We start from the raw sequence: 25,817 nt of genomic DNA, 5'->3' as shown, positions 1-25,817 counted from the left end.
CGTAAATGCAGCTTCAAACCAGGACCTCCAGCCCTGTGATCATACTGCATCCTTAAGTATTACTATTTTATATAGGGATTCTGGAGCAGCAGCTCAACGGAGAGGGAAGCCAATCAGCTAAAAAGCCCTCATTATGTTAATACTTAGGATGTTTTTTTTCCTTGTTAGGGCTTCTTTAATGCACATTTTTTCCCTTATCTATAGACCAAATGTGAACTTTCTTAATCCAAATAATTTTTATAAAATACTAAGTTTTAAAGGCTTTAATTAAAACTTTATTTTGCATTTAAGGCATTTTTACTTTATTCAAAAACAAAAAGTATATTCAGGGTGATGTTTATTATAAGGCCACAGACTTTAATGTAACTGTAATTTAGTCAAACAGTGACAGATTTTATTTTCTTGGGCTTCAAAATCATTGCAGACAGTGACTGCAGCCATGAATTTAAAAGACGCTTGCTCCTTGGAAAAAAAGCTATGACAAACCTAGACAGCGCATTCGAAAGCAGAGACATCACTTTGCCGACAAAGGTCTGTATAGTCAAAGCTATGGCTTTTCCAGTAGTCATGTACAGATGTGAGAGCTGGACCATAAAGAAGGCTGAGCGCCGAAAAATTGATACTTTCGAACTGTGGTGCCGGAGAAAACTCTTGAGAGTCCTTCGGACAGCAAGGAGATCAAACCAGTCAATCCCAAAGGAAATCAACCCTGAATACTCATTGGAAGGACTGAAGTTGAAGCTCCAGTACTTTGGCCCCTGGTGCAAAGAGTCAACTCATTAGAAAAGACCTTGTTGCTGGGAAAGATAAAAGGCAGGAGAGGGGCTGACAGAGGACAAGATGGTTGGATGGCATCACCGACTCAATGGACATGAGGTTGAACAAGCTCCAGGAGACGGTGAAGGACAGGGAAGCCTGGCGTGCTGCAGTCCATGGGTTGGACATGAATTAGCGACTGAACAACAACAAAAAAACCTGACAGTAAATAAAAAGAATACATTGTGAACAGGCTGGGTTTACCCCAGAAATAAAAGGTTGACCCAACATTCAAAGAAATCAATGTAGTTCAGTGTGTCAGCATAGAAAAGAAAAACAATCATCTCAAAAACTGCAGAAAACCACCTTTTGGCTATACCAACTACTACTAGATTACATGCTTTAAAAGGGTGAATACTATGGTATGTAAATTAGATCTCAAAAATTTTCCCCCAGAAACGTGCAGAAAAATCATCTGAGAAAATTCCAACACCCATTTATGGTTTAAAAAAAATTTCCGCAATTTAGGAATAGAAAGGATCCTCAACCAAAAAGCCTGCAACTAACATCAAGTGAATGGTGAAGACTGTTTCCCCCTAAGATTGGGAACAAAACACTCCTGTCCAGTGTTGTGTTTGAGGCCACTGTACAATAAGATTTTCTTTTTTTTTTTTTTACAAAACAGCCATAGATTGGGAATGAGTAAATATGACAGTGTCTATTTATGGATGGTGTGATGTGATTGCCTATATAAGAAAAGTCAAAGGATCTTAGTAAAAAGGTACTAGGAGTAACAAGTGCATTTAGCAATATTAGTATGCAAAAGTATATTTCTACATAGCAATGAACATTTAGAAACTGAAATTCTAAAATTACCATTTATAGCAGCATGACAAAACATGAAACATAACAAAAACAGGTACAAGATCTGTATGTGAAACAAAAACATTGATTTAAAAAATGAAGATCTTCTATATAAATATATAATTTTCATGGTTTGGAAGTCAATATTACAATATCATTTCTCCTCAGCCTATAGATTGAACATAACTCTAGTCAGAATCCCATAAGGAATTTTTGTAAAAACAAGCTGATTATAAAATTTACATGGAAAGGTACAACTAGAATAGCCAAACATTTTTTATAAAAGAACAAAGTTGGAAGACTCCTGCCTGACTTCAAGAATTATATAAGGCTAATCAAGGTAATGTGGTATTGATGAAAGACCCATGGATCAAGGCAACAGAATACAGAGCCCAGAAATAGATTCATATTTATGTGGTCAATTTTTGACAAGGGATCAAAGGTAATTTACTGGAAAAACAACAGTCCTTTTAACAAATGGTGCTGGGATACCATCAGTATGTAAAAATATGAAGTACCACACACGGAAGTCAACTGAAAATGGATCATAACCTAAATGCTAAACCTAAAACTGGAAAATATCTACAAGAAAACAGGAAGAAAAATCTGTGACTGGTTTAGACAAAGATTTCTTAGATAAGAAACTAAGAAGTATGATCCCTAGAAAAATCAATAAATTAGACTTAGTAAAACTAATGTCTGTTCTTCAAAACATACTAAAAAAGTAAAAGCCACATCCTATCCTTAAAAAATTGTGAACCACTCGCTATGTTGTACACTTGCAACTTAAACTGGACATCAACTTTACCTCAATCAAATTTTAAAAGCCATAGACTGGGAGAAGACATTTGCAAGATACATCTAATAATGTACTTTTATCCAGAATATTTAACTAACTTAGTTTTTATTTCTTAACTGTTTTCAGTAAGAAAACAATCAACCTTCCTTAAAATAGAGGCAAAAGACTTGAACAGACATTTCACCGAAGATGACAGTGACTGGCAGATAAGCCTGTGAAACGATGTTCAGCATCATTAGAAAGACGTTCAGTCATTAGAAAAAGAAATGAAAGCCACAATGAAATACCATGGCACAGCCATTAGAACGGCTAATTCAAAACAGAACCCTGACAATAGCAAGTGTTGGGGAGGAAGTAGAGAACTAGAACTTTTCATATATTTCTGGTTAATGTACTGCATGGTACATCACAGCAAAAGAGAGTTTGTTACAAAATAAAACATACACCATGTGACCCACTGTATGAATACAACACATTTTTTATGTATCCACTCACAAGTTGGACATTTGGACTTCTTCACTTTTTAGCTATTTTAATGCTGCTGTGAAATTTGTACATTTCTGTTGGGTATATGCCCGTTGGTAGAACTGCTGGGTCATTTGGCAGTTCTATGTTTAACTAACCTTCTGAAGAACTGCCAGGCTGTTTTCTAAAGTATGTGCATTCCTACCAACAGTGTATGAGGGTTCCAGTTTCTCCACATTCTTGCCAATGCCTGTTTTTTATTACAGCCATCCTAGTGGGTGTGAAGTGATATCTCATGGTTTTGATTTGCATTTCCCAAAAGGCTAATGATGTTGAACACATATTCATGTATATGTCCTTTGAAGAATAACTTCGTATTCTTTACCCATTTAGAAAATTAGGTTTTATCCTTTATTATTATTTGTATACTCAGATACAAGTCCTTTACCAGACACATGATTTGGAAAATGTTTCTATAGCTTGTCTTTTACTTTCTTGATCGGTGTCCTTTAAAGCACAAAGTTTTCCGTTTTGATGAAGTTTTTGCTTGTACTTTTGGTGTCCTAAGAAGCTATTGCCGAATCCAAGTCTCCACTATTTTAATCTAAGAGTTGTTTTACCTCTTACATTTGTGTCTTTGCTCCATTTAGAGTTAACATTTTGCATGTGTATATCCAGTTATTCCAGCACTATTTGTTCAAAGTAGGAAGGATACATTTCTGAATATTTGTTTTCTCTGAAGAAGAGAAAGAACAAGGGTGCTGAGTAGAAACTGTAAACTATTAATTACCCTAATCAAGTATGAACAGAAAGTTCACTGTGAAGCATATCATATCAAGTAAATCTGACATTAGACTTGGAACCCTGCACTAAGGCAACAATTAACTGTGCTAATGGCAGTGATGGAAAAATTCTTGTCTTCAGGGTTTGTCCAGTTTATACCCAGCACTTAAATAAATGCAAAACACTATTTTAATAAATTACACAAGACGTGGGTCAGATGTAACAGCGAGAACATAAGACACTACAGATATGAACCTAGTTTTAAGTAAAAATAAGTATAAAACGACTTTATATAAGCAATAAGTTAAAGGTGGTGACATAAACAGGCTTCCTTTAAATAAGATTTATCCTGGTGCATCTAAACTCGTTCTACTGCAAACAAAACAAAACACACAGTATTCAGACTTCTTAAAAATATCTCCTTATAAAATGCAATACAGGACAATTCTGGTTACAGTTCAAAACTGAAGACTTTGTTTGAGGTAGACCCAGCAGAAATATATCAAAATATACTATTTATGGGGAATTTCAATTAATAAAACTGAAGTTTTACCTGTCCTTAATCTTTTATAACTTTGTCTTCATATTAACTGTAGTCTATGAACATAAATGACAATAAGAGATATTTTACATACACAGGTGAATAATGTGTTTGTTCATTTTTTTTCCATTTAAATACCATTTCTGAAAGTACATATATGTTATCGTATTTTATCTTTTCAGATCTGGATATGAGAGAACAGAGAAAATTGTTCTTAGTATGTTTTCATCTTCAGATTATTTAAGCTTCTCCCAAATTTCTGAAAAAATCTCATTATGTGATTAAGACAAACTTTTTCATACTCTCCCAACTGACCATTTTTTCCCCAACTGATTTATCACATACGAAACAACATTATTCCAAACTGAAAATGTTTCATTATTATCTTCAGAAGAAGTTAAACAAAGGCTTCTTTTCATTCTCTGATGAGCACTGTGCTCCTCCAACAGGAGTCAAGCACCCACTTTATTCAAAGTAGTAGTATGAAGTCCAGACAAATGGGCTGTGAAAACTACAGCATCTGCGTACTCCCCAGACAACATTTCCAAGCTTGGTTGTAGCACAAGGAATCGTCCATTTCATGGCTCGTGTTTGTTTACCTTCTGCCTAACAGAGTTTAATTATTTCTATTTAAAGGTACCCCAGCAAAAGGATTTTTGTAGTGTTTGGTATTGGCTTAATTTTCATGTGTAAGTAAACTATATTCACAGTTTGATAGGTATTCTGATTAACAGTCTTCTTTTTTTTTTCAAGTGTTATTCTTAAGAGTTGTAGACCAGATCTCTTTCTGGGAATGTAGTCTTTATAAAAGGAGTCAATGTTTTAGTAACTCCTTTGTCATTATTCTCACTTTTTAAAACTTTTATTGGAGGATAATTGTTTTACAATATTGTGCTCGTTTCTGCCATTCTCACTTGTTTTTAAAATATGTCCAGTTGAATTACTCAGTTGGATAGTGGTAAATTCAAACACAGCACCTGTTGGCTAGTCTGTTCTTACTGACTTCTTGCTTTTTACTTTTTAGGTAACTCTGAAATGCTTGCAAGCCCTACCAAATTCCATGCAGATTTGATAACGTGCATAATAGAAATTCCTAAGACATAAACACAAACTTGTCCACTGTGCAGAATTTGTAAAATATTGTCAGTTGAATTTTAAAATAAATGTTGGCCAATTATTTTCAATAAAAATGTTAATATATTTTAGGTCCTTCATTTGAATGGGTATCTATTGTTCCTTAGCAAATGTCTGAATTTATTGGTATTGGCAAAACTTGAACATCTGTAATTCTGTGAAGATGACCAGTGTTTCCTTGACAAAGTTTTCAACTCAATTCTTTCTGAGTGGTGTTTTAAGGAGTACTGAGTTATATCTTTAGCTCTGATCTTTAAGAAACAGATTATGATATTCTTTAGTAACTTTACAAAGTGATTGATGGCATATACTTCTCCATCAAAGAGATGCTCATCTAACTCTACAAAAAGATAAATATGCCCAGAAAGCTCATATAATATTTTCTGTTGAAGGTAACATTCCCTCTGTTTGGGAAGCAGTGGTTCATGAACTGTTGGTTTTGAATGGGTTCTCACAACTCGCTCACAAGTATTTATGACTCGGCACAAACTTTCAGAAGGGAAATGCACACCATTCTCCTTTTTAACACATAACAGGGATCCAATCTTAGAGGCTTTGAGATCCGATGCGTACAGCGCACTGAGGCAGTCCTCGCATGTTAAAAGAGCTGATAACTTATTGGCAATATAACCAGCGCAAGAGGTGAGATTTCGCCTACGAACTGACAGGTCTAGTAATGCCTCACTTAGCAAACAGTCAGACCAGTCTGGGCAAATATCCTCTTTGTAAAAAAGACTCTCCATAACGCTGACACCATACTCACGCTGAACTGTCCCGAGGGCCAGGTCTGTCCTTCGAGCAATTGAAATGTCAAGGCTGCTTACTTCACTTAGAAAGAACTCATCTTGTAATCTGTGTCTGGTCTCCAAATTATGGTAAGCTTTCTGGAATGCCATGCAGGTAGGGTTAGAAGTGGTTACTGATACCTGTCTGAGCATCTTTAGAAATAATTCCAGATGATCCTGACTGAATTTGTACATCAGAAGATAGGGGAAAGGCATGACTTTGGGGAAAACATAATTTTGGTAGAGCCATTTTAAGCTCTCGGCATTAAGCAAAAATCCCAGGAATCCCAGTTTTCGCTTACCTTTAAGGATTTGATTATTGCTAGTGTCAGATAATGTAACAAAAATAGTCTTGGCTTCAGTTAACACATGGTTGATTTTATTAAAAGTTTCAGGTAATAGAGGTCCTTTAAATCCCTTTCCATAAAAGTTCCTACTATTAAAAACGTCAAACAGATTGTTAATTAAGCGTAAGAAGTGGATGGTACCAACACAGTTCTGAAAAGAAGGCAGGCCTAATGATAGCAAACACTCTAATGCCCTGACCACGCTCTCACTGAAGACTTGGGCGGCACAATTCGTTTTTAGTATGTGGTTCTTCAGATTTGCAAGTTTTCTTGGGATTCTCTCCATATGTGATAATTCCTGTTCCTCTAGTGCTGCTAACTCCACAAGGTGCTGCCAATGTGCTGTGCCATTGATAAACTGAATGCTTTGGAAATTCTGAAATGCATTTCTTATTAATTTAAGCAAGTGGCAAGAATCAAAGAAGTAGGCAATCTGTTGGCTGGAAGATGAAGGATGCTGAAATGTGCACTTCGTGTTGTCTCCGTCGAGATGTATCCCCAGTGCCTTTGCCATCTGAACGCTGTGAGCTGAGGCATCAGACGTGACAGCCAGCACTGTGATCCCTATGTCACTTAGTTTGCCGATCGTCAGACGAAGCAGCTGAGCTTGCAAATATCCAGAGGCCCTGTTTACAAAAAAATAACCAAGAGGTGTACTCCAGTGACCAGAAATACCCACTGCCGTGAGCAAAATAGTTTCTGAGGCGAGTGGCATTTCATCAGCATCAAGTGTGCCAAGACCGAAGTCCATAAACCCTTGCAGATGGTGACTGCTGGGGTCCCACTGAAGCTGCTGTGTGAGAGACAGACCTTTAATCATCAGTGAACAAGACTGATATCGCTGGTCTCCATTCTCTACTTTTTGCTGAAGAAAAGAAAAAATGTTGCTGTTGAAACCTGGACCAGGTTTGCATTTGGACAGCCATCTAGAAAATGTAAAAGATGAAAAATAATAAGACACAGAAGAAGAGGGACTTTCCTGGTGGTCTAGTGGCTAAGACTCCCTGCTCAGAGTGTAGGGGGCCTGGGTTTGATCCCTGGTCAGGGAGCTGATCCCACGTGCTGCAGCTAAGACCTGGTGCAGCCAAATAAATATTTTTTAAAAAACCACTAATGAAGACATTAAAAAAGGGGAAATGCCTTAAATGGTTCTAAAGTAGCCTCAACTCCCTGTTGAAATAAAGGCAAGTAGCCAAATTGTACTGACACTTTCAAGCATATATTCCTATTGTGACCATAAAACAGTAAGATAATGGAGAAACTAGAGTGTGTGCACTCAGTTGCTCAGTCGTGTCCAACTCTGCAACCCAATGGACAGGCACCTCTGTCTACGAAATTTTCCAGGCAAGAATAATGGAGTGGGTTGCCATTTCCTCCTCCAGGGGATTTTCCCGACCAGGGATCGAACCAGCATCCATTGCATCTCCTGCATTGGGCAGGCGGATTCTTTACCACTGTGCCACCTGGGAATCCCCAGTAGAGAAACTTAAAAAAAAAACAGAATAGCATTTTTAAGATGCAAACATACCACAAAATAATTTTAAACTTCTTATTCACTTAAAAGAAGTGTACAAATCAATTACCTAGTTTGTTCTAATTTATGTTTTTATAATTTAGATGATAAACCAGCCTTACCTGTATATTCACTTAAATGAGAAAATTGTAGAGGGAGAAGAAAACTTTGAGAAATCTAGTACATCTACCCCATTTTATAGATGAGGAGATAGTGAGGCAGCTTCTGTGCTGTGCTGAGTTGCTCAGCCGTGTCCGACTCTTTGCAACCCCATGAACTGTGGCCCGCCAGGCACCTCTGTCCATGGGGATTCTCCAGGCAAGAATACTGGAATGAGTTGCCATGCCCTCCTCCAGGGGATCTACCCAACCCAGGGATTGAACTCAGAGGGATAGCGTAAGATGCCTGGCCCATGCTGTGCTGCTGGTCATGCACAAGCAGGAAACAGCTTTCCTGAGACCCTCATTCAGTGCTTTCCTGACTGTCTTTACAGTCAAAGAATTATGCCCTTTGGGACAATTAAGTGTCTGCTTGCTCCCAACAAAAGTACCTATACTATGCTATTTATCTTGGGAGTTTGGTTTGTTTTTTATCTTGGCTGCACTGGGTCTTCTTTGCTGCCCGAGGGCTTCCTCTAGTTGCAAAGTGGGGGCTACTCCTTGTTGCACCGCACGGGCTTCTCACGGTGGTGGCGCCCACACTGCAGAGCACCCGCTCTAGGTGCACGTGTTCAGTGCTCGTGGGACACAGGCTTCGTCACCCTGCAGCACGTGGGATCTTCCTGGACCAGGGATCAGATCCATGTCCCCTGCACTGGCAGGCAGATTCCTAACCACTGGACCACCAGGGAAGTCTTTTACAGTTTCCTTGACCTTTCCAGGCTGCTGCTAATTGTCTCCTATTACTGTTGGTGATTGTCACTAACTGACAGAATTCTTCTCATCAGTTCTAATTTACTCTAACTTGCTACAGATCAGGAAAGGAAGTAGTCAAGTTTAATAACTGTCTAAAATAAGACTAAATGGATTCTGAGGTAGACTGCAGTGTCTGTCTTTGCTGAAGTTTACTTTTATAACTCTCAAAGGACTTTTTTTAGGTTGAATTTCTGATTTGGGGGCTATATTCTAGGTTGCCAAGATTACTTCCTAGACTAGCCGATCTCTATTTAATTGAAATTTTAAAGTATGTTTCCATAAGTATTTCAGGACAGGGTTTTCCAAATATTTTGCTGCAATCTGAAAGTGTTAGTTGCTCAGTCGTGTGTGACTCTTTGTGACCCCGTGGACTCTAGCCCACCAGACTCCTCTGTCCACGGACTTCTCCAGGCAAGAATACTGGAGCGGGTAGCCATTCCCTTCTCCAGGGGATCTTCCAGCCCCAGGGATCAAACCCAGGTCCCCTACATGTAGGTAGATTGCTGCAACCTAGGATTTTCATAAACAGACTTTACCCTTATTATATGCCATATCCTTACTATATGTATGTGTGCATATAAATGCATATATAAAATTTAATGTGAATTATGACTCACTAAATTGATTTCAAGATGCATTTAAAAGATTTTAAAAACAATTATAGGATGCAAAAGACATACTGTAACTATTTAGAAGGCAAAAAATATTAATCAGTTGTTTATATTTTAAAATAGGGCAAAATAAGAATGAGAAAACATATAGTGGCTCTCAACCAGGGTGCTACAATTCACTGGTATGGTGAAAAACCCTTTTCAAGTGTGTCACCAAATTTTACTCAATTGTTTAAAATTTATTCTTTTGCATTAGAATTCTCAAATGAACTCTAAAGATGCTCTGTTACACATACAGTAAGTATATAATGAAACTCTTTAATGCTTCTAAGTAAGAGTTCTAGCTTAAACAGGTTAAAAAAGCTATGTTCTCGTGAGCTTCCCTTTTAAATGGAAATCTGGATGATATCTTAATGTCCACAACTACTAGACTAAAGCTTATCAGGCAGAAAGACAAGTGAACTTCTTCATTTTCTTTAAGTTTTTATAACTTAGAGTAGAAATACCCAAACCAGGTTTTTAGAGTTGTAGGGAAGCAACTGATTTCTCTCTCACACCAACTATTCCCCTGACTCAAAAGTGAAAAAAAATTTTTTTTCTGATTGTATAAAATGATACTTTCATTAAAAAAAAAATGAAATACAGAAAAGTACAAAATGGAAAGTAAAAAAAAAAAAATCACTGTTAATAGGTGAACTTTATAAAACTAACAGACTCACAGACACAGAAGACAAAAGTATGGATCCCAAAGGCAAAAAGGCAGAAGGGATAAATTAGGAATCTGGGATTAACATTTACACACCACTCTATATAAAGCAGATACAAAACAAGAGCCTACTGTATAGCACAGGGAACTACATCCAAAGTCTTGCAATAATTGGTAATGGAAAAGACTCTGAAAAAGAATGTATATACACATATACCTGAATCACTTTGCTGTACACCTGAAACAAAGCCCTGTTCACTGTAAATCAACTATGTGTGCCAAGTGGCTTCAGTTGTGTCCAACTCTGTGCGACCCTAGGGACTGCAGCCCACCAGGCTTCTCTGTCCATTGGCTTCTCCAGGCAAGAATACTGGAGTGGGTTGCCATGCCCTCCTCCAAGGGATCTTCCCAAATCAACTATACTTCAATATAAATAAATAATTTTTTAAAAAATCACTTAATATTTTAAAGACATTCTTCCAGATCTTTTTCCTTACATCTGTTCACAATCCTAAATGCCCACCCAGGCATTCTTTCATTCCATAAATATTTATCAAGAGACCACTGTGTTCCAGGCATCCTGCCAGGGCAGGAGGTGTAACAGAGAACCAGATGCAGACTTTGTACTTGAGCAGCTCACAGTCTCATGAGGTAGACAGTGTTTTAAGTACTAAGACTTTAAGTACTAAAATTCAGTTCCACGTTGTGTGTGCAAGAGGGTACCTCTGCCAAAGTTGGAGGAACAGCAGGCTGGGCTTCAGAAAGGATGTGACATCTGATCTGAGTCTGAAGGGTGAGGGCTAACCTCCAGGACTAACAGGGAGAATGGGCATATCAGGCAGATGAAGGAGAAAGTCTCCAAGGCCAGAATCGGCAAGAAATGCCTTACGGAAGGAACATGGACTCTAAGAGGGCAGGGAGGGAGGCAGGAGATGAGTTGCAGAGCCCAGCAGGAGCCGCATTTCCTCACAGAGGCTCCTGGAGCCACAGGAAGGAGTTAGCCTACAGTTTCCAGGTAATGGGAGGCGCAGGCAGCAGGAATGTGACTGGTGTAAATTGAACTGCATCCCTCAAAATAGAGGTATTGTCATGCTGATCCCCAGTTCCTCAGAGTGTGCTCTTATTTGGAGATGGGAATCTTTACTCATCAAGTTAAAATGAGGTCATTAAGGCACACCGGAATTCAGCATGACTGCGTCCTCCTAAGAGGAGGAAATGTGGACACAGAAACACACACGGATAATGGAAGATGACGTGGAGAAACAGGGAGAAGACCACCATCTATCAGCCAAGGAAAGAGGCCTGGAACAGACCCTCACCTCACAACCCTTAGAAGGAACTAACCCAGTCAGCACCTTGATTTTGGACTGCCAGCTTCCAGAAGTGTGAGGCAATGCACTGCTGCCATTTGAACCAAATAAAAATAAAGGGATCTGTAAAAAAGGGATCAGTATTTTGAATAACAGTGAATAGTGAGTATTAAACTTATAAGGCAAGACAGTCACTGTGTTTTTTTTGCTTCCCACTAAGAGAAAATAATAGGGAATAATAGGGAAGCCTGGTGTGCTGCAGCCCATGGGGTGGCAAAGAGTCAAACATGATTTAGCGACTGAACAACAAGAAGAGAAAATAAATATATCTATGTATTTTGACCACAGATATTTTTCATAAATCTGTTCTCTGGATAACTGCACTGGCACCAGTGATCTTTGCCTCAAACCAATGGTATCAGTCTAGAACTCTTCTAGATTTTCTAGATTAGTCACATATTGAAACCACTGAAGTATATGAAGTATACAAAACTACTGAAGTATATCCCACTATTTCAAGATTCAGTTTTTACCACCCAGAGGGTCTCTACCATCTGAAAAATGCAAAAAAATATTGTCAGCCTACATGCCCTCACTCTGCTGATCAAATATCGAGATTGTGATACTATGCAAATACCACCTAGAAGTTTTTAAAAAGAGAAAGATGAAACAAAGAGTATGAATACACACAGCATTAGAGTATAAACCGCAAGAAAGAACAGTATGTTTTATTTTACATCGAAAAGGTCATTCACTTACGTTCTGAGGATGGAAGAATGAGGCAGCTTAAGAATCTTTCTTACATAATCGTAGACTTTGCTACTGCACAAGTAGAGTGTACATGCAAACTGCTTCATTTCTGTGGAGTACTCGGCTGTTTCTCTCCAGTTATACAACTCCCACTTAAAATCTGTTAAGAGTAAATTTATTCTTCGTGACGAAAAATGTGTACAGTAACATTTTCAGACATAGATCACAGTATTTGGATATAAAAATGTGCTAGGCACCAAAATTCAAATATAATCACATTTTAACTGAGTTGGTTCAGAGGTTACTATCCAGTCTTAGAGACTCAATTGATCTTGTTCACTGTGGACCATTTCACTAAAAAGAGGGACGAAAGATGTTTCAACTTGAGTTATTATGTTTTATATTCATTAGCAGCCTATGTGGATATTTTTGGAGGAACAGGAAATAAAATGAAATAAATGAGTAAAATTAAGTCTCTGGATTGTGAGGACATTCATTTGTTTTAGTTTGTTCCTTGGTTATCATTTATTTGAGAGTAAAAATTAGACACGAGAAACATTTTGAGGGATATGATATATGGCATTAATCAGAATGAACAGACAAATCTTTCCTACCATTGAGAAAACAAAATTCCCTGTTCCTGGTGAGGACCCCTATTTATAACCTATATTCCCCTCCTGGAAAAACACAAAATACGCTCCTCCACTGGAGGTATCTACTCCTTTTGACATGCTGCTTTCTTTTTCTTTTTTTTTTTACCAGAATGCAAGTCCAAAAATCCCTACTCCTTTCATCAGAGAGTATGTTGGCAATTCTTCTGTGGCTGCTGCTACTGCTGCTGCTAAGTCGCTTCAGTCTTTTTACCCCTCTTCAAATATCCTAGTTCATGAAGAAGACTAGATAGTCTTTCAGTGGACATATATATACCCTATAGAGTATTTTAGAAAAAACTTTGGAGACTTACACAATTTTCAGACTCAAAGAGATTTTGCAAATTATCTAGTTCAACTCATTGCAAAAAAGGCTTTAGTGATAAACTATGCAGCAGTTAAAACTGCTTACGAAGAATTTGCAGTGACAAGAGTGTGACTATAAAAAGTGAAAAGGACAATATATGGTATAAACTATATGATCTCATTTCTGGGTTGTAGGATTATGTGTTATTTTTAATCATTTATACATTTCTTGGCTTCTCCTACAATAAACACAGAACTTTTAAAAATGGACAATTGTAACAAGATTTTGGTGATTATTTTTCATTTTTCTTATTTATGCTAAAGACTGGCTAAAGGCATATTTCCATAGGCAATACAAAATAAAAATGTAATGATATTTCATAAAAATTAGGAGCTGTGCAGTAAGTGTTGCACAGGTCACTGGGGAACATACCAGAAAATTGTGCTCGTAGCAGACATTCTGTTTCCTCTGTAAGTAGCTTCTCTTCTATAAGCGCATCAATTAGTCGTAAGCCCTTTCTCTTCTTGATCATCCTGTAGTTTTTTGCAGAAGCAAGTCTTTTTTTGGACACTTGTAGCATCTGCTGCACCTCAGCTAGTTTCTCTGCTCCTATTGTCAGAGGTCTCTTTAAACTGTAGTTATGGTCTTCAGTAGCAACCTCTTGAGAATTATCAGGAAGTGGCTGTTTGAGGATTTTCTGTCTTGCTTTACCTTTAAGGTGTACACCTTGGAGCACCTAGGACACAAATAGAAAGTGAGGTTTATTTTAGAAATTATCACACAATGATTATCTATTAAAATATCACTGAATTCAAAGCACTCACCTGGTTGCCATGGAGAATTAGGTAATGAAAGAAAAGGTAATAATCTCTGATTTTTAAAAATGTATGGTCTCCAGGACAATGTACACAAGTTTTTTGGTGGGGGGATCCATACAGAAATAGTAGCACAATGCTGAGTTTCTGAAATGATTCAAGTAACTAGTGAAAGGTGGTGATAATTTGGGAAGGTTCTGAGTTGTTCTTTGAAAGAGTAGTAACATGGTTAATGAAGGGGACTGGGAAGTTATTTGTGCAGAAGGGAAGGCATAGGACAGAGCATTAATTAAGACTCCCTAGAATTAAGACTCCTGGCTCCCTCACTTAAAGCTGTAATTTAACCTCTATAATCCCTTAACTTTTCATGTATAAAATATGGATAACAATACAGAGTTGACTTGAGGATACAATAAGCTAATTTACATAAATTGCCTAGTGCACTGCCTGGACCATTGTGGGTCTCAATAAATTGTAACTATTACTGATTTTAAACAAAATCATAAAAGCAAGGCAATTTATCATATATGCAGTGGGTAAGTATTTGGGGTTCCAAAAGAGAATTCAGAGCAGTTAGAGATGCAAAAATCAATTAATAAAAAGCTCTTGGAACTTATGAGTTTGGATGTGACACCAAGTATATTCTTCTGAAAGAGGGAATGAGATAAGACAACACCGAAAAGAGATTCCAGTGAATAAGAGGATAGTTAGGGCAGTGCCAGGACAGAGTAGTTGGGTGACTATATGAAGACTGCAGACAGTGACTGAGTAATATATGAGTGAGTGCGTGACTAAGGGGTAAAAGGATAACATAAAAACAATCAAAAGAAACATAAAAATATAACACCAATACTGGTGATTGACTCACAGAAAATCTTCTATTTCCTGTATACTTCCTTCCATATCAATGCTAATGATTAGGTACATCTCTGGTCAAAATCAATAACATTTGGGGGGAGAGCCAAAATAAAGGGTAGATAATTTCAAAGTATTGGGTTGGCCAAAGAGTTCATTCTTTTTTGTAAGATGGCTCTAACAAAAAAGAGCCATCTTACAAAAAGTTGTCTTTAACTTCATTTGAAACAATTTTGTTAGACTGTTTTGTGATAGCTGTCATATCAGCATCCATTAAAAAAAAAAAACCTACCAAAACTGGAGAATTTTTGTGTAGCCATTTTAATATTGAAGGTGGGGCAAAAAGCAACAGTTTCAGCATATTATACTCAATTACTGATATTTCAAGAAAGGCAAAAATGCAACTAAAAGGCAAAAAAAGATTTGTGCAGTGCATGGAGAAGGTGCTGTGACTGATTGAATGCATCAAAAGTGGTTTGCAAAGTTTTATGCTGCAGGTTTCACTGAACGATGCTCCACGGTCAGGTAGACCAGTTGAAGTTGATAGCAATCAAATCGAGGCATTGAAAACGATCAACATTACACCATAGGGGAGATAGCAAATATACTCAAAACATCCAAATCAAGCACTGGAAATCATTTGCACCAGCCTGGTAATGTTCATCACTTTGATATATGGGTTCTACATAAGTTAAGTGAAAAAAACCTTGACCATATTTCCACATGTGACAATTCTCTACTGAAATGTAATGAAAACACTCCATTTTGAAGACAAATTGGGATGGGCAATGAAAAGTAGATACCAGACAATAATGCGGAATGGAAGAGATTGTGAGGCAAATGAAATGAACCACCACCAACCACAAAGGCCAGACTTCATCCAAAGAAGGTGATATTGCATGTACGGTGGGTTTGGAAAGGGGTCCTCTATTATGAGCTCCTTCTGGAAAACCAAGTGATTAACCCCAATGAGACCAACTGAAAGCATCTCTCAATGAAAAGCATCCAGAATTGCTCAACAGAAAACACATAATCTTCCACCAGGCTAACGGAAGACTGTGTGTTTCTTTAACGACCAGGCAAAGTCTGTTACGGCTTTGTTGGGAAGTTTTGATTCATTGCTGTATTCACCAGACACTGCACCTTTGGATTTCCAATTATTTCAGTTTTTACAAAGTTATCTTAACAGAAAAGAATTTAATTCCCTGGAATATTGTGAAAGACACTTGCAACAGTTCTTTGCTCAAAAACATAGAAAGTTTTGGGAAGAGAGAATTATGAAATTGCCTGGAAAATGGCAGAAGGTAATGGAACAAAACAGTAAATATGTTGTTCAGAGAAGTTCTTGGTAAAAATGAAAAATGTGTCTTTTATTTTCACTTAAAAACTAAAGGAACTTTTTGGCCAGCTCCAAATTATGAAAACTGTCTCATATTTAAACAAAACCCTGAATTCTAAGGCTATTTACATTCACTAGTTGATTTTTGCGATCACGTCAGTAACCTTTACGTATTTCTAGGCATGATTTGGATATATACACTTTCCAAAACATAATCATTAATACATACATATTTTTAAAATATTACATAATATTACATATATATTTAAAAAAAAACAAAAGTATTGTATTATTGGATTTACTTTTTAAGGCCTAGGTTTTTGGTTTTGCTTTTATCTTTGTAAATCTTAGCTATAATGTGAGCAGTCTAGATTTTCAGTTTCTATAAAATTGAATTTTGTTTACTCCTAGATTTAAGTACCTTGTATAGAGAAACGGAAGGCACAGCTCCTTTTTTCAGCTTTCTTCTTATGCCATATGACTCAAAGTCACTTTCTTGAAAATGTTTGGAACATAGCATAGCACCTGGTCCTGGGATCCAAATCTTTTTGCTTCTGGGGTCCATACGATTCACAGCCCTGATCCATTTTGAGCGCTGAATAGTATCAGTTGGAAATCTACAGCAATCATATTAAAGTTCCGTTAACATGAAAACATCAGAGTAATACTACAGCATTATTTATTATACAAACCCATTTATTATTTAATGGCTTTACATAAACATTAAGTCCAGCTGAAAGTTTAACTCACTTGATCTGATTTCATTTTTCAAAGTTCTTTGACTTTTTAAATCCAAAAGCTCAGTATCTAAGTGATGTCATTTGTTACAAATTGTATGTGGACAATTCTCACATTTAATATCCTGTACATTCTATCTGCACAGCCTACACTTAACAGAATCTGCTCAAATTTAACATGTGTGTCTTTCCTTTCCTGTGGCAATTTTAAACTATATCCACAGATTCTTTGGTATGCCTCCTTTCAAGGGGTAGAGCCTATTTCCCTCCCCTTGAGTGTGGGCTGGAGTTTGTGACTTGCTTCTAGAGAATATTAAAAAAGCAGAAGTGATAATGGGCTATAAGACTAGATCAGGAAAAAACACTGAAGATTTGTCTTCCTTGCTCTATTGAATGGTTTTTCTTTGGGGGAAGTTACCTGCCATATCATAAGCAGCCCTGCGGAGAGTCTACTTGGCTAGAAACTTGAATTCTCCAGTCAAAGACCACATGAGAGAGCCTTTTTGAAAGGATATCCTTTGGCCTCAATCAAAGCTTCAATTGACTGAAGTCTTGGCTAACATTTTGACTGCAATCTTATGAGACTCCCAGTCATACAGTCACACCCAGTTAATCCACTCCACAATTCCTGACCCTCAGAAATTTTGTGAGAAAACAGATGCTTCTGATGAATTTTGAGGAAATTAATTACTAAACAGTAGAAAACAAGTAGAAAAATCTGCTGGATCACAGAAAAAGCAAGCGAATACCAGAAAAACACCTACTTTTGCTTCACTGACTATGCTAAAGCCTTTGACTGTGTGGATCACAACAAACTGGAAAATTCTTAAGCGATGGGACTATCAGACCACCAGACCTGCCTCCTGCGAAACCTGTATACAGGTCAAGAAGCAACAGTTAGAACCAGACAAGAAACAACAGACTAGTTCCAAACTGGGAAAGGATCACGTCAAGGCTCTATATTGTCACTCTGCTTATTTAACTTATGTGCAGAGTACATCATGCGAAACAGCAGACTGGATGAACCACAAGCTGGAATCAAGACTGCCAGGAGAAATATCAACTACCTTAGATATGCAGGTGATACCATCCTAACGGGAGAAAGTGAAGAGGACCTAAAGAGCCTCTTGATGAGGGTGAAAGAGGAGAGTGAAAAAGCTGGCTTAAAACTCAACATTCAGAAACCAAAGATGATGACATCCAGTCTTATCACAAGGGAAATAGATTGGGGAAAAAATGGAAACAGCAACAGACTTTATTTTCTTGGGCTCCAAAATCACTGCAGATGGTGACAGCCATGAAATTAAAACATGCTTGCTTCTTGGAAGAAAAGCTACGACAAACCTAGACAGCGTATTAAAAAGACATCACTTTGCTGACAGAGGTCCATGTACTCACAGCTATGGTTTTTCCAGTGGTCAGGTATGGATGTGACAGTTGGACCATAAAGAAGGCTGAGCACTAAAGAATTGGTGCTTTTGAATTGTGGTGCTGGAGAAGACTCTTGAGAGTCCCCTTGGAAAGCAAGGAGATCCAACCAGTCAACTGTAAAGGAAATCAACCCTGAATATTTATCGGAAGGACTGATGGGGAAGATCCAATACTTTGGCCACCTGATGCAATGAGCTGACTCATTGGAAAAGACCCTGATGCTGGGAAAGACTGAAGGCAAGTGGAAAAGGGGATGACAGAGGATGAGATGGTTGGACAGTATCATTGACTCTATTGACATGAGTTTGAAGAAACTCGGGGAGATGGTGAAGGATAGGGAATCCTGGCGTGCTGCAGTGCATGGGGTTGCAAAGAGTTGGACACGACTTAGCAACTGCACAACAAAAGAAAACAAGTACGTTTCCTATACTCAGTTTTTCTATTTTGTTTTGAAAGGACAACTTTTTCCTAGCCTTGAAAATAAAAACTACCTTGCATTTTTCTACTTGTCAATCCCAGCCAAATTATTATATTCAGAAATGAGTGAGGGAAAAAACTCATGAGATTAATATAATGAAAATCACAGAACTGCTCTTTCTGTACCTTCTTCTTTATCTTGGAGACAGATGGACAGGTATCACTCTTACATATTTTAACTCATGCTTTAAAGCACACAGTTGTAAAGAAGTGAAACTGGTAAAAAAAAAGTTTCATTTCCTCAGCTAATTTTGTTAGGGAAATGATATGTCAAAATGGCAAAACATAATTCTGAGATATTCTCTAAATCATCTTCAGAAACAAAACTGAGTTGGAAAACCTGCATTTAAGCCTCAATTCCCTTTTATCAGCCATGTAGTATTAGATACATCTCTTAATCTATCACCTTCCTCCAGGGCGGCAGTAAGAGTATATGACACAGATGTGTTCAGAAGCACTCTGTAAATGGAAAGGTACCATCTAAAGTTTGTTCTTTGTTCAGTTCAGTCGCTCAGTCGTGTCCGACTCTTTGCCACCCCATGAATCGCAGCATACCAGGCCTCCCTGTCCATCACCATCTCCCGGAGTTCACTCAGACTCACATCCATCAGGTCAGTGATGCCATCCAGCCATCTAATCCTCGGTCGTCCCCTTCTCCTCCTGCCCCCAATCCCTCCCAGCATCAGAGTCTTTTCCAATGAGTCAACTCTTTGCATGAGGTGGCCAAAGTACTGGAGTTTCAGCTTTAGCATCATTCCTGCCAAAGAAATCCCAGGGCTGATTTCCTTCAGAATGGATTGGTTGGATCTCCTTGCAGTCCAAGGGACTAGGAACAACTAATTCCACTTTGGGGACTTTTTATCTTATTGTTCTAGGAAAATGATGCTACACAATCATGAGAGAATGTACAGGGAACTGTTTTCCAACAAATAAAGGCACATCTCTTTTCACTGGGTTTTCTTAATGATGGTACGTGTTTGTGAGGCAACATTTCCAGATTGAGTGTAGTCTCTCAACAAGTCAGGGACCATCAAAAGTTGGCTGGTCTACCAAGTTACATTACTAGCCTGATTTTCTGATGCAAAGCTTCCCAACTGGCACACCTGGAGAGCACAGCTATCAACCCCCTTAGCCCATGGGGTGGCCTGGGCCAGCTGGAGCTCTTGAAGTAGCTACATTAAGCCAGTCCCAAACAGCTTTCTAGGTTTGTAGGTTTCTGATATGTAAAATGACATGGAAAAGGCTGGTAAATACTGTAGTCTAACCAGCATGATTGAGTTCTGGACAAAAATAAATTGTTATTATCAACTGATAATACTTTTAAAGCATTTACCTTGTGTTTTGTATGTTTTAAAGACATTTTTAGTCTCCAAAAAAAAGGAGGGGCTCAGTAAGACAGGTTTTTATCCTTTTACAGAAGATGAAACTAAGACTGGAGCAGCCAAGTTTAGCCATCAGTAAATAGTCAGTTAAAATTGGAATTCAGGAACTTCCCTGGTGGTCCAGTACCTAAGACTCTCTGCTCCCAAAGTAGGGGGCCTCGATTCCATCCCTGGCCAGGGAACTATATCCCACATGCCGCAACTAGGAGCTGCAAAGACACAACTAAAGATCCCGCATGCTGCAACTAAGACCAGGAGCTCCTGTGTCACAGCTATGACCCAGAAACAAATAGATTAACTAATCAAATAAAACTGGAATCCAGATGTCCCTAGTCTAAAGCCACCTCTCAAAGTGAAGGTCGCTTATTCGTGGCCGACTCTTTGCAACCCCATGGACTATACAGTCCATGGAATTCTCCAGGCCAGAATACTGGAGTGGGTAGCCTTTCCCTTCTCCAGGGGCTCTTCCCAACCCAGGGATGGAACCCATGTCTCCCGCATTGCAGGCAGGTTCTTTACCAGAAAAATTCTAAACCAATCACCATCTCATATATACAATAATGAACTGGCTTACATTGTAACAGAGAATTTTCTTCCTCCTGTTGACTATGCCTTTTTTATACTGTTAGTGAGGATTTACCTCTGGCTCCCTGCACATCAAATATTTTCCAGAAAAGTGGCAAACAAAACCTCTTCTACAGGGGTTACATCCAGGGAGAGAGAGAAAGGACTGAAGGGGAGGGCTTTAACTACACCTATAGCTTAAGCCTCTTCCAAAAAAGAGAAAAAAGCAAACATGTTACCATCTGCTTATTCTCAGTGATGGGAAACAGATGTTTGTTACATATAAATAAAAGTTTAAAATAGAATTCATTACAACAGTTCAGGCAAAACTGTTCCAAATTACCAATACATATATTTCCTTGGATATGAAATAAATTTATTAATCTCTTTATACCTACAGAAAGAGAATATATCAAAGGGTCATTTCAAATTTTAACTTGCCAGTCCCACTTTCCATTTAAGTCATTCAAATGTTTGACAGAGCACCAATATTCTCATAATAATATCAGAGGCATGTATTCAAAATTTTTGTTATTGAAAGAGTGCCATGATCAAATAGTTTGAAGATAGCAGCTTCAGGCAACAGCAAGTTGATTAACTCTCTCCTTCCCATATTACCTTTTTGCTGAGCCCTTACTACAGACCAAAGTCTTTGACTGTGTGGATAACAATAAACTGTGGAAAATTCTGAAAGAGATGGGAATACCAGACCATCTGACCTGCCTCTTGAGAAACCTATATGTAGGTCAGGAAGCAACAGTTAGAACTGGACATGGAACAACAGACTGGTTCCAAATAGGAAAAGGAGTACGTCAAGGCTGTATATTGTCACCCTGCTTATTTAACTTGTATATGCAGAGTACATCATGAGAAATGCTGGGCTGGAAGAAGCACAAACTGGAATCAAGATTGCCGGGAAAATATCAATAACCTCAGATATGCAGATGACACCACCCTTATGGCAGAAAGTGAAGAGGAACTAAAAAGCCTCTTGATGAAAGTGAAAGAGGAGAGTGAGAAAGTTGGCTTAAAGCTCAACATTCAGAAAAAAGATCATGGCAACCGGTCCCATCACTTCATGGCAAATAGATGGGGAAACAGTGGAAACAGTGTCAGACTTTATTTTTCTGGGCTCCAAAATCACTGCAGATGGTGACTGCAGCCATGAAATTAAAAGACGCTTCCTCCTTGGAAGGAAAGTTATGACCAACCTAGATAGCATATTCAAAAGCAGAGACATTACTTTGCCAACAAAGGTCCATCTAGTCAAGGCTATGGTTTTTCCAGTGGTCATGTATGGATGTGAGAATCAGACTGTGAAGAAAGCTGAGCGCCAAAGAATTGATGCTTTGAACTGCAGTGTTGGAAGAGACTTGGGAGTCCCTTGGACTGCAGGGAGATCCAACCAGTCCATTCTAAAGGAGATCAGTCCTGGGTGTTCATTGGAAGGACTGATGCTAAAGCTGAAACTCCAATACTTTGGCCACCTCATGCGAAGAGTTGACTCATTGGAAAAGACTCTGACACTGGGAAGGATTGGGGGCAGGAGGAGAAGGGGACAGCAGATGATAAGATGGCTGGATGGCATCACCGACTCAATAGACATGAGTCTGAGTGAACTCAGGGAGTTGATGATGGACAGGGAGGCCTGGCGTTCTGTGATTTATGGGGTCGCAAAGAGTCGGACACAACTGAGCGACTGAACTGAACTACTGTAGACGAGTGTTACCTTGTCACTAGGACTTACACCAGAGTATCCTAACTCCTTCTCCCCTCTCTATTCTTTCCTGTCTTCCTTACAACTTTCTAGCTGTCAGGAAGGCCGACAACTCCTCATTCACACATAGACTGTGTTTAATTCTTCTCACATGTACCATTAACAGAAGTACAGATGGAATGTATTTAGGTCGGAACAGAGGTATAGAGGAAAGGCTACACAGAGGAACTTAGACTCTTATTTTTTAAGCACTAAAGAGCCCGATGATAAAGTTTGCATTTTTAGAAACATAATTTCCAGTAATCTAGAAAATGAGGGCTTTCCTGATAGCTCAGTTGGTAAAGAATCTGCCTGCAATGCAGGAGACCCCAGTTCGATTCTTGGGTCGGAAAGATACCCTGGAGAAGGGAAAGGCTACCCACTCCAGTATTTTGGCATGGCTTGCAAAGTCAGACACGACTGACTTTCACTTCACTAATCTAGAAAATGAAATGAACAGGGAAGAAATTAGGCTGGAAGAGTCACAGCACACTAGTGTAATAATAATTGCATCAAAACAAATTTTTTTCAATTAAGCAGGTCTTGATTTGGTCCTCAACATATGAAACAAATAAAGCAATACGTGAGTTCTTCCTTATTTAAAGAAACTAGAAAAAAGGCACAGGAAAAAACAGGGCAGCAGACATTAAGAAAGAAATCAAAGAAAAGGGAGAGAACTAGGGAGAGGATGTCAGGAACAGCCAAACGAGGTGTGGGTTCCAAGTAGCGACCAGTATGATTAAAGTTAAACAGGGCAAGAGAAAGACTTATTATTAGAATTGCTCATTTAGGTTTGGCAAGATTACTGATAACCCTCAGTCAGTGGGTGTGGACAGATATCTGGTTGCAGTAGGTTGATAAGTCAACAGGACTTAAGGAAGCAGGTGCAGGCTTCTGTTTTGAGGAACTTGGTTGTAAATGGAAGGAGAGTGTAGGGTAGCACAGAGGTGCACAAAGGTTCAAGAGTTTGTGTATATTTAAAAGTGGAAGTAATTCAAGCATGCTCAGTGGTTTTAGGCAAGTAACCAGCAGAGAGAGCAATTTAAAATGAAACTAGAACAAGAACTAAGTGATGGAAACAAATCTCAGAAAAGAAAGGATACAATTATGGCAGCTTAGGTGGAGGAAGCGGACTTGCTTAAAAATAAGCAATACTACAAAAGGCCTACCACACATAGCTGAAACTCCTTAACTTGACATGTTTTTAGATAATTTGTTTCCAAACTACTTTGCCCAGCTTCTACATCTTCACTTTCCATTCTTTTATTTTCCCATGCTGTGCTCTGTGCTGTGCTTCTTTGCTCAGTCTCCAACTGTTTGCGACCGCATGGACTGGGCCCGCCAAGCTCCTCTGTCCATGGGGATTCTCCAGGCAAGAGTACTGGAGTGGTTCACCATTTCTTCCTCAGGGGATCTTCCCAACCCAGGGATCAAACCCAGCTCTCCCACATTGCAGGCGGATTCTTTACCATCAGAGCCACCAGGAAAGCCCTTCTCCACGCTATTTCTATTTAAATGCTATCCTCTATCCACCCCACCCTCCATTCTAGATAGGGCTCAAGGTCCAATTCAAATACCACTTGTCCCATACAGTTCTTTTTGATCTTTTCATAAAAGTCCTTTGTCTACTTTTGTCTAACTCTCTACCTCATCATATTGCCTTATTAGGCTACCACTTTAAAAAATACCATACATTTCTTTCCCTCTGAGAGGATCTGTTCTTACCCACGCTTCTACCTCGCATTAATTTGTGACCTTTACTAGACTGTCCCACAGATGTGGGTTCAAATTTGATCGGTCTGAAAATACACCCCACTCTTGTGCCAAATGAAACTTCCTTGCCATGACCAAATACAGCCAGAATTGGACCTGGATTGTAGAGCTGGGCTAATGATAGTGAGCAACTGGTGATGACACACAGTACTAGTTAAAATCTGAAAACAAGGGCCTTCAGAACGCTCCCGGGTACAAAAGCCCTGTGTCTCCTGTGTGTGTGGTGGGGGGAGGGGAGTGGAATTCAGTCTCCCAGGCCTTCTCTGAGTTCCAAAGAGTAGATCAAAGCAATGACTAAGGAAAGCAGAAAAGAAAAGTAGCACTTAAACCAGATAGCCTGAACAATAAATAGTTCAGTGACAACACAACAGTCCCAATTCCTCCTCAAGGGATACACATAACAACGTTTTGGCTATCTTTAGGTAGTTCTGTAAAAACTAAACCCCACCCAGGTGGAAAATGGTGACTACCTGCGGATCACAAGCCCTTAGACCTCAGCTTTGGAACCAGAGGTCTAACCACAACCAGAAAACTGATGATTCAGCTTCTCCAAACACCAACCTGTTAGCCCCACTCAATCAGAATAACGTCACGCACCCTGCAGCCCTCATCCCAAATACCGCTTTGAAAAAACCTAAAAGCCATCAGGGAGTTCAGAACTTTTCAACACCCTCTATCCATTCCCCTCGCTTCGCACCCTGCAATTAACGCTGGACTTTCCTTCACCACAACCCGCCATCAGTAAATTGGATTTGCTAACCGGAGGGAGAAGGGAGGCGAACTCTACTCCGTAACAAACGCATCTGTACTCATGCTCCCAAGCAAGACACACACTAAAGAAAGCGCACGCCTTCAACAGTTCTAAACTGCCTTCCTTTCTCCTCTCTTCAATAAGAAGACGGAAAGGCAGCAAGACTCCTTTAGAGTAACTCCTGCTAAAAGCTTCTGGGGTCCGGTAGGCAAGCTACAGGGCACCGGTAGACAAGGAGAAAACAAGCACTCCGCAGACAAACATTGAGCAGGATGACAAGACTGAGTGTTACCCTCCAAGTTGCCCAATTCCCTCCCCCGCCCCACGCTACGCACGACACGTCGACGGCGTGACGCACCACCCGGCCCCGCCCCTACCCCCGTGGCCTGCAGCCCGCCAGGCCCTACTGGGAGTTAGCGCGGAGGCTGTTCTCACGCACTGGTGGAAAGAGAGGCCGCGCTCCCGGCTCAGCACGGTGTCTCGGGTGCTGCAGCCCACTGCCGAGCAACTTCGAGTCATCTCGCTACGTGGGGCTCCACCTCCGGTGTTCGCGCGACAGCATGAGACGCGGTCAAGTTAGCTCCGCCCGCTGACTCCGCAGCTACCACCTTTATTTGTTTGAGAAAGGCGGGCTCTTAAGGCTCCTTGGCTCCCGCCCTGCCTCTCCGCGGGCGCTGCGCTCGCCGCCGTGGCCAATCACAG

At 39.3% G+C, this 25,817-nt stretch overlaps 2 protein-coding genes across 3 annotated transcripts in view; one reads left to right on the top strand and one right to left on the bottom strand.

The window, feature by feature from the left end:
• Positions 1-336: 336 nt before the first annotated feature.
• THAP9 (THAP domain containing 9) lies at positions 337-25,806 on the bottom strand. 2 transcript variants are annotated; one of them, XM_040237228.1, is made up of 5 exons: positions 25,555-25,806; positions 16,666-16,861; positions 13,668-13,971; positions 12,288-12,438; positions 337-7,400 (listed from the first exon to the last, which is right to left on the bottom strand). In XM_040237228.1, exons 1-5 carry the CDS (start codon positions 25,632-25,634, stop codon positions 5,420-5,422), a joined length of 2,712 nt encoding a protein of 903 aa, XP_040093162.1. In that variant the 5' UTR covers positions 25,635-25,806; the 3' UTR covers positions 337-5,419. The 2 variants fall into 2 exon arrangements, with proteins under 2 accessions (XP_040093162.1, XP_040093163.1); XM_040237229.1 differs by lacking the exon at positions 25,555-25,806 and adding an exon at positions 17,400-17,649.
• SEC31A (SEC31 homolog A, COPII coat complex component) overlaps positions 25,516-25,817 on the top strand; it is a 72,008-nt gene continuing 71,706 nt past the window's right edge. Inside the window, exon 1 of the mRNA XM_040237208.1 lies at positions 25,516-25,642. The gene's annotated coding sequence lies outside the window, so the exon portion shown is untranslated. The remainder of the gene's footprint in view (positions 25,643-25,817) is intronic.

This window comes from Oryx dammah, unplaced genomic scaffold (genome assembly GCF_014754425.2).
Source record: "Oryx dammah isolate SB20612 unplaced genomic scaffold, SCBI_Odam_1.1 HiC_scaffold_3, whole genome shotgun sequence".
NCBI lineage: Eukaryota > Metazoa > Chordata > Mammalia > Artiodactyla > Bovidae > Oryx > Oryx dammah.
Note: the sequence above shows the minus strand (reverse complement) of the source record. Positions and strands in the feature narration are given on the sequence as shown.

Bases quoted from the DNA above. Each gene is read 5' to 3' on its own strand.
- THAP9 (XM_040237228.1), bottom strand. From the start codon at position 25,634: ATGACTCGAAGTTGCTCGGCAGTGGGCTGCAGCACCCGAGACACCGTG. The intron at 13,972-16,665 runs GTACTTAAATCT...TTTGTGTCCTAG, and splicing joins CTTCCGTTTCTCTATACAAG to GTGCTCCAAGGTGTACACCT. The intron at 12,439-13,667 runs GTATGTTCCCCA...TACTCTTAACAG, and splicing joins GCTACGAGCACAATTTTCTG to ATTTTAAGTGGGAGTTGTAT.